At 58.2% G+C, this 12,570-nt stretch overlaps 1 protein-coding gene across 23 annotated transcripts in view; it reads left to right on the top strand.

The window, feature by feature from the left end:
* Window positions 1-12,570, top strand: part of LOC105479380 (calmodulin binding transcription activator 1) — a 975,024-nt gene that overhangs the window by 866,030 nt on the left and 96,424 nt on the right. For 17 of the 23 annotated variants that reach the window (XM_071067081.1, XM_011737369.2, XM_024792358.2 and 14 more), the window contains 2 exons: window positions 630-2,476; window positions 8,288-8,414. In XM_071067081.1, coding sequence (XP_070923182.1) covers window positions 630-2,476; window positions 8,288-8,414 — 1,974 coding nt within the window. Of the gene's footprint in view, window positions 1-629; window positions 2,477-7,112; window positions 7,240-8,287; window positions 8,415-12,570 lie in introns of those variants that run through there. The other 6 variants (XM_024792390.2, XM_024792387.2, XM_024792385.2 and 3 more) reach the window with 2 other exon arrangements.

Genomic DNA, 12,570 nt, shown 5'->3' with positions numbered 1-12,570 from the left:
AGGCCTGGGCTTACGTACCTTTCTGCCTCTGGAGCAGGGTCCAGAACCCTTTTTGGTCCTGGGGCCTGAGAGCTGGTCCCGAGAGTGCATTTCCATCACCTCCCCATTGACCTCTGATTGCCAGGCCCCAGGGGTGGCTCCTTATCAGGTCACGGGCTGAGCAGCTGTGGGAAGTTGGGGAGGGGCGGTGGGGTAGGATACGAACATAGCAACCCTCCCCAGGCTGACCCCCTCTTGCCAGCAAAGGCCCCTCCAGGTGAGCGGTGTCTGTCTCTGATGGTGGAGGGGACTTTCCTGGACGTTGACATTCTCTCCACCTTCTCCTTCCCGACTTCCCATGTGCTTCCTATTTGAAAAGAGCATCAAGGTCAAAGCCCCTCTGATCTTTGGAGGAGAGTCAAAGGGGCGTGAGACAGGCCCCGGGCTTGGGGTACAGGTCCCAGGGCTGAGGGTCTGTGGCCTGCCTGGGGCACCGGGTCTGGACTTTGCCAGAGGCCCCAGCTGCTGTGGGGCAGGTCCGCCACGGTCCTAGCTCTGACTCTCTTTCTGTGTGTGCACGTGTGTGTGCACGTGTGTGTGCACGTGTGTGCCTGGGTGTGCATGTGTGTGTTGTGTTCTGATCTCTGCAGGAGCTGGCAGCAGCGTGCATCACAAGTGTAACAGTGCCAAACACCGTATCATCTCGCCGAAGGTGGAGCCACGGACAGGGGGGTACGGGAGCCACTCGGAGGTGCAGCACAATGACGTGTCGGAGGGCAAACACGAGCACAGCCACAGCAAGGGCTCCAGCCGCGAGAAGAGGAACGGCAAGGTGGCCAAGCCCGTGCTGCTGCACCAGAGCAGCACCGAGGTCTCCTCTACCAACCAGGTGGAGGTCCCCGACACCACCCAGAGCTCCCCCGTGTCCATCAGCAGCGGGCTCAACAGCGACCCGGACATGGTGGACAGCCCGGCGGTCACAGGCGTGTCCAGTATGGCAGTGGCCTCTGTGATGGGGAGCTTGTCCCAGAGCGCCACGGTGTTCATGTCAGAGGTCACCAACGAGGCTGTGTACACCATGTCCCCCACCGCTGGCCCCAACCACCACCTCCTCTCGCCTGACGCCTCTCAGGGCCTCGTCCTGGCCGTGAGCTCCGACGGCCACAAGTTCGCCTTCCCCACCACGGGCAGCTCGGAGAGCCTGTCCATGCTGCCCACCAACGTGTCCGAAGAGCTGGTCCTCTCTACCACCCTCGACGGTGGTCGGAAGATTCCAGAAACCACCATGAACTTTGACCCCGACTGTTTCCTTAATAACCCAAAGCAGGGCCAGACGTACGGGGGTGGAGGCCTGAAAGCCGAGATGGTCAGCTCCAACATCCGGCACTCGCCGCCCGGCGAGCGGGGCTTCAGCTTCACCACCGTCCTCACCAAGGAGATCAAGACCGAGGACACCTCCTTCGAGCAGCAGATGGCCAAAGAAGCGTACTCCTCCTCCGCGGCAGCCGCGGCCGCCAGCTCCCTCACCCTGACCACCGGCTCCAGCCTCCTGCCGTCGGGCGGCGGCCTGAGTCCCAGCACCACCCTGGAGCAGATGGACTTCAGTGCCATCGACTCCAACAAGGACTACACATCCAGCTTCAGCCAGACGGGCCACAGCCCCCACATCCACCAGACCCCCTCCCCGAGCTTCTTCCTGCAGGACGCCAGCAAACCCCTCCCCGTCGAGCAGAACGCCCACAGCAGCCTGAGTGACTCTGGGGGCACCTTCGTGATGCCCACGGTGAAAACGGAGGCCTCGTCCCAAACTAGCTCCTGCAGTGGTCATGTCGAGACGCGGATAGAGTCCACTTCCTCCCTCCACCTCATGCAGTTCCAGGCCAACTTCCAGGCCATGACCGCGGAAGGGGAGGTCACCATGGAGACCTCGCAGGCGGCGGAAGGGAGCGAGGTCCTGCTCAAGTCTGGGGAGCTGCAGGCCTGTAGCTCTGAGCACTACCTGCAGCCCGAGACCAATGGGGTGATCCGCAGTGCCGGCGGCGTCCCCATCCTCCCGGGCAACGTGGTGCAGGGACTCTACCCCGTGGCCCAGCCCAGCCTTGGCAACGCCTCCAACATGGAGCTCAGCCTGGACCACTTTGACATCTCCTTCAGCAACCAGTTCTCTGACCTGATCAATGACTTCATCTCCGTGGAGGGGGGCAGCAGCACCATCTATGGGCACCAGCTGGTGTCGGGGGACAGCACGGCACTCTCACAGTCAGAAGACGGGGCGCGGGCCCCCTTCACCCAAGCAGAGATGTGCCTCCCCTGCTGCAGCCCCCAGCAGGGCAGCCTGCAGCTGAGCAGCTCGGAGGGTGGAGCCGGCACCATGGCCTACATGCACGTCGCCGAGGTGGTCTCGGCCGCCTCGGCCCAGGGCACCCTGGGCATGCTGCAGCCGAGTGGACGGATGTTCATGGTGACCGACTACTCCCCGGAGTGGTCTTACCCAGAGGTAAGCTACCACCGCTGCCACCACCTGTCACCTCCCCTCCCACCCACCTCGCCGGCCCCTGCGCCACCCTGCAGCTGAGGGATGCCTGTGGCTGCCCTTCAGAGGAAGCTCTGGACCATAAAGATGACGCTTTCCCCTCCTTGTGTCCCTACAGCACTTGAACACCTCCGCCTTTCATGCAGTGATTCTCAAACTGCACTGGGGCAAGCAGCTTTAAAGTTGGGGTTCTTGGCCTGGTGCCGCAGCTCAAACCTGTAATCCCAGAACTGTGGGAGGCCGAGGCAGGAGGACCATCTGAGCCCAGGAGTTCCAAACCAACCCGGGCAACATAGTGAGACCTGGTTTCAACCAAAAATTAAAAAAATAAGCCAGGTGTGGTGGGGCCTGCCTATGGTCCCAGCTATTCTGGAGGCCGAGTCCGGAGGAGCACTTGAGCCCAAGAGGTTGAGGCTGCAGGGAGCTGTGATTGTACCACTGCACTCCAGCCTGGATGACAGAGTGAAACCCTGTCTCAAAAAAAAAAGAAAAGAAAAGAAAAGAAAAGAAAAAGTCAGGTGTCCTTGGAGGCAAAATGCTCCCCTGGCTCCAGCCAGAGTGGTCTGCCATTTCTCGATTTATGTGTTAAGAGTCCATTTATATTTTGCTTTGCTTTTTTTAAAAAAGAGGTCCCAGGGTTGCTTAAAAAAAATTCAAAAGTCACTATTGGCCAGGTTCAGTGGCTCAGGCCTGTAATCCCAGTACTTTGGGAGGCCAAGGTGGGTGGATCACCTGAAGTCAGGAGTTCGAGACCAGCCTGGCCAACATGGTGAAACCCTGTCTCTACTGAAAACACAAAAAAATGAGCTTGGTGTGGTGGCGTGTACCTGTAATATCAGCTACTCGGGAGGCTAAGGCAGGAGAATCACTTGAACCCGGGAGGCGGAGGTTGTAGCGAGCCGAGATCATGCCACTGCACTCCAGCCTGGGCAACGAGTGAAACTCTGTCTTTAGAAAAAAAAAAAGTAGCCATCATAGATCATCTACATCCACTGCCTTCGCTCTACTTCTCTAAGCCAAACAAGAACAAAACCAAAAATCTCTCTCAAAAACCAAACAGGGCACAGCTTCTGAAGAGTCATCCTGAAGATCCTTCTTAAGTAAACCTGGCCCTCTGCAAAATTCAACACAGGTCATAGGACGCAGGACTCCAACCTGCACCCTCCCCCAGTCCCCAGGCCGCCTCAGCTCCCGGGGATCTGACTTTGAGAACCACTACTCCAAAGACCAAAGCATCTTGCCTCAGGGACACAAGCAGTAGAGGCATCTCTGCTTTTTCTCTAGAGTAGAATAGCACAGGAAGGGGACAGAGTGGCCCAGGCTTTCCCTAAATAACCTAGTGTACACAAGCATGTGCTTCCTGACCTCTCCCCAGCCTGTCTGGGTGCTCAGGGACCAGCATGTGCACCACGGGCCCTGACTGGACACTTCCGAGGAGGTGAGCTGCCCGTGGCCCACTCGGTTGGACAACACCAAAGACGGGGGCTCATACTTCCTCACTCTTCTTCCCTGCTGGCAAAGCTAAGAAAATCTGTGTACAGTTGCCCCCAGCTCTCCCATCCCGGATAGGAACGGCCCAGAAGGATCGGACTGGGCTTCCTCTTGGTGTAGTTTGGTGTGACCATGTTTCTGAGCCCCTGCTGTTTTTGTTTTGTTTTTGCTTTTCTTTTTTGAGAAGGAATTTCACTCTTTTTGTCCAGGCTGGAGTGCAATGGCGCCATCTTGGCTCACTGAAACCTCCGCCTCCCAGGTTCAAGCAATTCTCCTGCCTCAGCCTGCCGAGTAGCTGGGATTACAGGCACCCCCTGCTGCACCCAGCTAATTTTTGTATTTTTAATAGAGATGGGGTTTCACCATGTATCCCAGGCTAGTCTCAAACTCCTGACTCCGCCTCCACCTCCCAAAGTGCTGAGATTACAGGCGCGCACCACCGCGTCCAGCTAATTTTTGTATTTTTAGTAAAGACAGAGTTTTGCCATGTTGGCCAGGCTGGTCTCAACCTCCTGGCCTCCAGTGATCCACCCGCCTCAGCCTCCCAAAGTGCTGGGATTTCAGGTGTGAGCCACCGCACCCGGCCCTGACCTCCTCTCTTATCATTGATTCTGAGCTCAGTGGCACCTTCAGAGCACTCACCACACCCTCCACCCCACCCCGCGAAAGCCAGTTGGGCATCTTCCCCACACCTCCTGACCCTGGGCTTAAGCAAGTGATGCAAAGGGACAGAGAGGGAGGCCAGGAACAGGGTTCGGGGGGAAGGTCAGAGCTGTCTTCTGGTCCTGGCTCCTTGAGACCTGACTCTCTGAAGCTCAGTTTCTTTATGTGTAAATGGCTGAGAGGGGGTGGCCTCAAGGCACTCCCAGTCCTAGGACCTGGTAGATTTGATCCTTGGGACACTTAGAGGTGCCCTGGAGCCCTTGATGTCTTGCAGGAGCCAGAGGGTGGAAGGAGGGTCCCCTCTTTTCCCAAGGTCCTGGTCTGTGAGACAAGCCCTGGGCTGGGTGCAGGCCCACACCCCAGCCTCCTGGGTGGCCTGGCAAGTAGGACATCAGCAGGCCTGGCTCCTTCTGTCCTTTTCGGGCCTGCAGTTCAGCAACTCGCCACGTGAGGGCAGCCCAGGAACAGGAACGCAATGGCAGCCTGGCAGCCCGGCAGAGGGAGCGGCCGGTCCTGCTTTCCCAGAAGCCCTCAATGCTTCCAGTTACCTACAACCAAAAGCTGCTGAAATTCAGCTTGATTTGGAAAATGTGCATACGCCACCCAGCTAGGCCCTTTGGGGCCCCACCTGGCCACACAGTGAGGCCTCAGAGGCTGAGAAGGGCCCCTTCCTCCTTGCTGTCCTCTCCTACCCAGGCCACTGTCTCCATACCACAGCAGGGGCGCTCCCATCCTGGGTTCTGCAGGAGACAGCACCTTCTCTCCTGACACTTCTCTCCCTTCATCTGGCCCTCGTTCTGTCCCCTCCCTGCCAGCCTGTCTGTGCACTGACTGCATCAGGAGTCCAATCTGGCCGGGTTCCGCCAAGCTCAGGGAGGGCCGTACAGGCAGGCTTGTCGGCCTGGGCCTTGCTTCCCTCTGCAAAATGGGGTTTGGTTAAACGGTTACCCAGCACCCCCACCCAGCTCTAAACCTCAATGCATCCACTTAGCAGGAATGCGATGGCTGGGGCCATCCTTCTGTCTCTTCTCTGAGAAGCCCTCCCTCCCACAGGCTGCTCCCATTTCTCCTATCTCTGTCCACCCCTTCACCTCTGGCTGCAGCTGGTCACCAACACACACACACACACACACACACACACACACACACACACACACACCAGAGGCGTCCCCCTATGCCCCAGCATCTGCCCTGGCTGCATCAGACATCTGGGCCCTTTATCTCAGGACACAGAGGCCTCAGATGGCATTTCGTGCTCCCTCCCCGCCCCCCAAACCCTCCTGCGTCATCTCCCACCACTGACACTCCTGCTGCACCAGGCAGAAGAGTCTGCAATTACAGCCATCAGGCACGCGCGCCACCACCAATTCAGTGCAGCCAGGCGGGCTGTTGCCATGGGAACCATCCCCTGAATGGATGGATGCTGAGCTGTCCTGCGGCGGTTTCCATGGAGAAGGTCCTGATGTTCTCCAGTAATCTCTGCAGTTCTTTGTTCCCGGCAGCAGCCCCAGCTTCATGCTAGCAGCTGTTGATTGCGGTTATTATTTTTTCCCTTTTTCTCACATGGTAACTGTCTATGGCCTTTTGAAGTCACTGCTCTTCCACTTCCCAGGATCCTGGGGGATGGTGCCCTGAGCTGGCCTTCTGGTGCTTCCAGACATCCCAAAGTCAGGCTCCACCTGTCCGCTGGCACTCTTCCCAGCCAGGCACCCACTCCCCCCAATGCCCTGCCTCTTCCACGGAGCTGCAAATATCCCTGGGCATCAGAACAAGCAATGCTGCGACCAGAAGGGCCCCTAGCGAGGAGATGCCACCCAGAGAGGCTGGGCCACTTGCCTGAGGACACACAGCTACTGAGGTGCAGGAGCAGGCCTCCTGCTTTTGGCTCTCGGTCGTGAGCTCTCTCCGCTGCCCTAGTAGTAACGTGACCTCCCAGGCCAGAGCAAGGCTCATGCGAGAGCAGGGGTGGAATATGCCTTCCAGCCTGGGAGAGCCCCTTCCGTGGAAGAAGTCTCTTTTCCTGGCTGGGCAATGGGAGGGGCCACTTCCTCCTCATCCCTGGAAACACTCACTCCTGCTGCAGATGCCCTGGGCCAGGCCTGGGTTCCAGGAACATTGTGGGGCGCCTAGGGCAGGCTCCTTGTAGAGGCTGGGGCTCCCTCCAGGGCAGGGGTGGGCCAGGGCCCAGAAGATGCCGAGCAAGAATGAGTGACTGACCAGGAGGGAGCATCTGGCTGGCACGGGGTTGTGGGGTGGGGATCGCTTCTCTGGCCTGGAGCGGTGGGGAGGGTGGGCTCACAGCAACTCCTCACCCCCACCTCCCAGTCTCCAGCGTGCCTGGCGGCCTTCTCCAGCCTGGACACTAGGTGGTGCTCTCTGCCCTGACCTACGCAGCTCTCCGCCCCCCTGCAGGGAAAGGTGTTTACTGGTTTGGGGGTGGGGTGGATGGCGCCTCTGGGGTGGGTCCACCCAAGGTTAGCCAGGAGAGCCCGGGAGGCCGGCACCCCCACCTTCCTCATCCCCCGGGAGAGCCTCCCTCTACTCAGTGACCAGCCCCTCTCCTCCGCTAAGCCGTAAGTAGGGGGCCTACAAATTGCCGTCCACCTCGCACCTCCCTCTATCATCACTAAGCAGGACAATGGCCGTGAAGCAGGATTGCCCAAGGCCCCGGACATGAGGCCACTCTCCTCCTCTGCTTTCTGCAGCAGCCCCAGGCTGGTCCAAGTTGGGGGTCAGGGAGTACCCTAGCCCTACTGATGCTCTCCTGCCCCTGGGCACCCTGGGAGGTTCCTGGAGGTGGGGTCCTACCCCCTGGAGCTGAGGAAGGTCATTCGAGGCTGCTCCCAGCCAAGCTGCAGGATCACGGCTTGCCTGTGGGACCCCGCGCTAGCTGTGTAGGCAGCGGCACAGACTCAAGGACCTTTGATAGCACAGGGTTGGGGGAGGGGCAGATGCTCAGCCCCGTTCCACTCCCAGCTCCCAGCTCTGAGCCCCAAACTCAGCTCACAGGGCAGTCTCTGAGCATCTCCTGCACTTAGCTCTTCTGTTTCTTAATCAGGCTCTTCACCCCACCCTGCTCCAGGCCCCCTCACCTTGCCATGCCCACAGCCTGGGGATCCTGGGTCTCTCCTCAACTCCCCACAAGAACTTCTGCTGCCCGGGCTGACACTGAGATGCTCAGGCCTGTTTTCAAAACTTGGAGTTCCCTCAATCTGTCCACAAGCAAATGACATAGCAAGTCCCCTCCCTGCCGTCGGCTTCCTTCCAGGCCAGTTCTCAGGGGCATCGTGGGCTGAAAAGGTTTGCAAAACTCTGTGCTCCCTCCTGCCTGGATCTGCGAGTTATAGGAGAGAGAGAAGGTCAGGGGTTGGAGCTGCCGGTCCTGGAGCTTCCTGAGGGCTGGGGAAGGAGCACCTCGGGGCCCTTCTCTTGCTGTAGTCCTGGAGCTGTGGTTCTCAGAAGTCGGGGCTCACTGGAATCCCTGGAGTGACAGCCTGGGAATCTGCATGGGGGGAAGGATGCAGACCCCCATCTGAGCAGTGCAGCCTCAGGGGGGCTTCCCCATGCTGCCTCCCTCAGTGGCTCATACTCCAACTCTGTTCCCCTCTCTGTTCCCTGCAGGGAGGAGTGAAGGTCCTCATCACAGGCCCGTGGCAAGAAGCCAGCAATAACTACAGTTGCCTGTTTGACCAGATCTCAGTGCCTGCATCCCTGATTCAGCCCGGGGTGCTGCGCTGCTACTGCCCAGGTAAGAAGGTTACCCCCTGCCCCAGTCCCCCAAGGAAGGTGTGGGGGCCTGAGGAGCACTGGACTCGGAGTCAGCCTTGGGGTGACCTTGAGCAGGTCGTGTCCTTACTCTAGGCCTCTGTTTCCTCGGCTGTGAAGAAGTGGATCCCAGATAGTCTATTAGAACATCATCTCCTTTGGCTCAGGGACCCAACATCGGACAGGGACCTAGGCATGCTTGACTGGGATTTTGAGGAGAACGTGATGAGAGCACGATTTAGGGTGGGAATAAGCCAGGCCCAGGCAATGTATCCGGGGCTGACCACAGTGGGAAGCTGCCACCACCCTCAGCCCAAAGGGTGACTACAGCTGGTGACAGCCGGGGCCAGAGACCACCTCTGCAGCAAGGTGGCCCCTCTGCACCTGCCCATGCCTCCCATGGCCCAAGCCAACCAGAAGCCAGGAGAACCCGGGCAATGCAGCCCACACACAGGCTGTGTCCTCCTGGGGCCCAGGGCAGAGGGCAGAAGGCTGGAGAAAGCCCGGTAGGGGTGGAGGGAGATGGGGTGGTGATGGGGGATCAGTCTAACAATTATCAGCACAAACGCCTTTGAGAATGTGACACAGCCATCTACCCTATGCCCAGAAAAGGTACACGCACATAATTTGCTTCCAATTTTAGGGGCTCAAAGATCCCCCAAGAAACCCAGTCAGGAGGCCCTCTGTGCTGTCCCTGTGGCTCTGAAGCCCTTCCCCAGGCTTCCAGCATTATCTGCTTAGCATGGTGTCCCTGTCTGGCCAACTTGTCTTTGACCTCTGGCCATCACTGCTTCCCCACTCGCCTGTGCCATGGGGTCACGGGCTACCTTCTTGGTCACCATAGTATGCCCGGGGCTGGCAGAGTGCCAGACATGTCATAGAGGGGGATGGAGACTGTGAAGGAATGAATGAGTCTCCAGGCATCTGAAGCCTGTTTCTAGAGCTTATGTCTTCTGCTCCTGGACTAGTGCTGGCAGGGCCCCCTTGGCTGCCCCATCTCATCACCACCAGCCCTCAGGATGGCCTGTCCAGTGAGCCCTGACCGTAAACAGGAGAGGGGGTAAGGATGCAGGTGTGCGGAAGGTCAGGGAGACCCACTCCTGTCCCCTAATGCCAGGGAGCCTAGAAAGGAGAGAAGATGCTCAGTATAGAAGACTGGGGGTGAGGAGAAAGGTATGGGGTGAGGAGGAGAGGTATGGGGTGGGGAGTCCCCACAGCAAGCACAGAGGTGGCCGGTGCTAGGCAGGCCCCAGGGTGCCTCTAGGTTCCACCCAGCATGGTCCAGCCTGAGCCTTGGCTGCCCCAGCTGTCCGCCACCACCACCCTGCCCTTGAATCATTCCCCCAGCCTGGGGCAGCTGAACCCCACCAGGCATTTCTCCTTTTCTCCTTCTCTCTCAGGCTCTTCTTTTTGTTGTTGTTTTTTTGTTTGGAGACGGAGTCTTGCTCTTTTGCCAGGCTGGAGTGCAGTGATGCAATCTCAGCTCACTGCAACCTCCATTTCCCGGGTTCAAGCGATTCTCCTGCCTCAGCCTCCCCGGTAGCTGGGACTACAGGCTTGTGCCACCACACCTGGCTAATTTTTGTACTTTTAGTAGAGATGGAGTTTCACCATGTCGGCCAGGCTGGTCTCGAACTCCTGACCCAACTGATCCGCCCACCTTGGCCTCCCAAAGTGCTGGGATTACAGGGGTGAGCCACCGCGCCCCACCTCTCTCAGGCTCTTCTACCAGAGCGGAAAACCCTGCTCCTCGGCTGGCTGTACGCTCAGCCTCTGCCTGAACCCAGCACCATCTTCTCCACAAACTTCCTGGGAGCCAGCGCTGCGGCCCAAGATGCCCACCCCACCCCCTGCTGGCCCAGCCCTCCCCTCCCAGCCCCCCCCCCCCCCCGCCTGGCTCCAGAAGGCCCACCCAGCAGCCCTGCTCAGCCTGGAGCACAGCCAGCTGGGGTGGCAGCCAAGCCGGGTCTGCCTATCACAGTGCAGGGCTGTGTGCAGCTGATGAGGTCCCCGGCCCAGCGGGGGTGGCGGGGAGGGCACTGTGGCATTAAACAGTGCACTCATCACCTGCTGCCAGAATGGGACTTGCCTGGCCTATAAATAGATGCCACTTCCTGTACCTGGTTCTCGCCTGGCTAAGGACCAGGACAGGGCTGCTGTCAGGTCTGCTCTCAGTTACCTGACCCCTCCACAGAAAAAGAGGGGCTGGCCTTTGTGTGTCCCCGGGGCTGGAGTCCGCCACACTTGGGTCCATCCCGGATCAGCCAGAAACCATCCGTGTGGCTCGAACTCAGTGCCTGACCTCTCTGGGCCTCAGTTTCTACAGCTCTGAGAACTGCCTGCCAGTGGGGCGAGAGCAGTGAGTGACAGGAGGTGTGTGAAGCACCTGGCCCAGGTGCTTCATTCCTGAAGAGTTCCCATTAATGAGGCCTTCGCTCTTCCTTTCCCAAGGAGGAGTTCGGAGAGGGTACCAGGGCAATTTGGGTCTCCACATGCAATTCTGCTGGTCCTGGGGCGTTTCCGGGTCCCCAGAGATGGCAGGTAGAGTCTCTGCCTAGGCTACTCACCCTCCTAGTCATTCAGGCTCATTCTGTTAGCCACAATGTGTCTTGGACCGAGGGAACAGGAGCCACAAGGCTCAAGGCACACTGAGAGCTGGGACCCCTCCACAGGCGCCAGCATTGTGTCTTCAGCTAACTCCACAAAGGGAGTCTCCTTTGGAAATCTCTGCTTTGAGGCCCAAATTGAAACATGGTGCTCTGTAAAACAGCACTGGATGTATCCATTCCTTTCTTCATCTGCCGGACAACTTTTGAGTAGCCCCTGCTTGTTGTGCACAGAGTATGGGCTTGGAATGGAGCAAAGAATAAGACCCAGCTTCTCACCAGGGCCCTGATTGCAAGGGGCTCTCGGTCCAGGGAGGAGTGCAGCATGCAAATGAATCACTGCCCCGGGAGATGACGCTGGCTGCTTGGGGACCTCATCTCTGGGTCTCCCCAGAGGAATCTGAGGCTGAGCTTGAAGGATGAACACTTGGAAGTCAGAATCAAACTGGCCTCACCAAAAAGAGAGGCTCAGAGGCCTGTGAGCACAAGCCAGGAACGACACGGGAGGAGGGGGCACTGGCAACACAAACGGCCAATGCCTGCCCGTCTCCGGGGTCCCAGCCCAACACACCCACCCAAGCAAAACACATGAGGTGATTCTGCCCTGACCAAGAGCAGGGTCCTGCCCTGGCAGCTCCCACACTGTCACAGGCAGCAGGAGACACTCAGGCACAGAATGTGTCTTCTACAAGACTCATGGGGCTTCAGGGGCAGGAGGGAGCCCACCAAGTTAGGGCAGTGAGCTGAGGGCAGTGAGCACTGAGTGAGAGGAGGTGCTGGCGGAAAGAGGCAACTCAGGCTCGGGAGAAGATAGGGGAATCCACCAAGAAGACTCTGCTGGCCAGAGAGCCCTAAAGAAGACAAAAGATGAAATGCAAAATGAGGGCCAGGCACAGTGGCTCACACCTGTAATCCTGGCATGCTGGGAGGCCGAGGCCGAGGGCAGATCACATGAAGTCAGGAGTTCGAGACCAGCCTGAGCAACATGGTGAAAACCTGTCTCTACTAAAAATACAAAAATTAGCTGGGCATAGTGGCAGGCACCTGTAAGCTAGTAGGGAGGCTGAGGCAGGAGAACACCTGAACCTGGGAGGTGGAGGTTGCAATAAGCCAAGATCACGCTGCTGCACTCCAGCCTGGGAGACAGAGTAAGACTCTGTCTCAAAAAAAACAAAAAGCAAACAAACAAAAACAACAAATGAGGTGAAGAATTGGGTTTCAAAACAATTCATTCAACAAATAGTTACTGAGCCGCCATAACATCCTGGGCACTGACCTTGGCACTAGGCATGAAGATTAAGATGGAGCTAGTCCCAGCTCTCATGAGCTAATGTTCTACTGCAGGGAGACAGAAAACAAACAAGGAGAAAAAGAAAGAACCAAGGTAACTGGTGAAAACTGTATCCCAACAGTAGAATATGGTAATAACGTCACCTGGGAAGAAGGAGATTCCTTCTGGAACATGGATGAGCAGAGGCCTCTCGCAGGCTGGGACCTGGATGATGGGATGGAGCCAGTCATGGGAAGTGGGAG

Source organism: Macaca nemestrina, chromosome 1 (assembly GCF_043159975.1).
Source record: "Macaca nemestrina isolate mMacNem1 chromosome 1, mMacNem.hap1, whole genome shotgun sequence".
Taxonomy (NCBI): Eukaryota; Metazoa; Chordata; class Mammalia; order Primates; family Cercopithecidae; genus Macaca; species Macaca nemestrina.
Note: the sequence above shows the minus strand (reverse complement) of the source record. Positions and strands in the feature narration are given on the sequence as shown.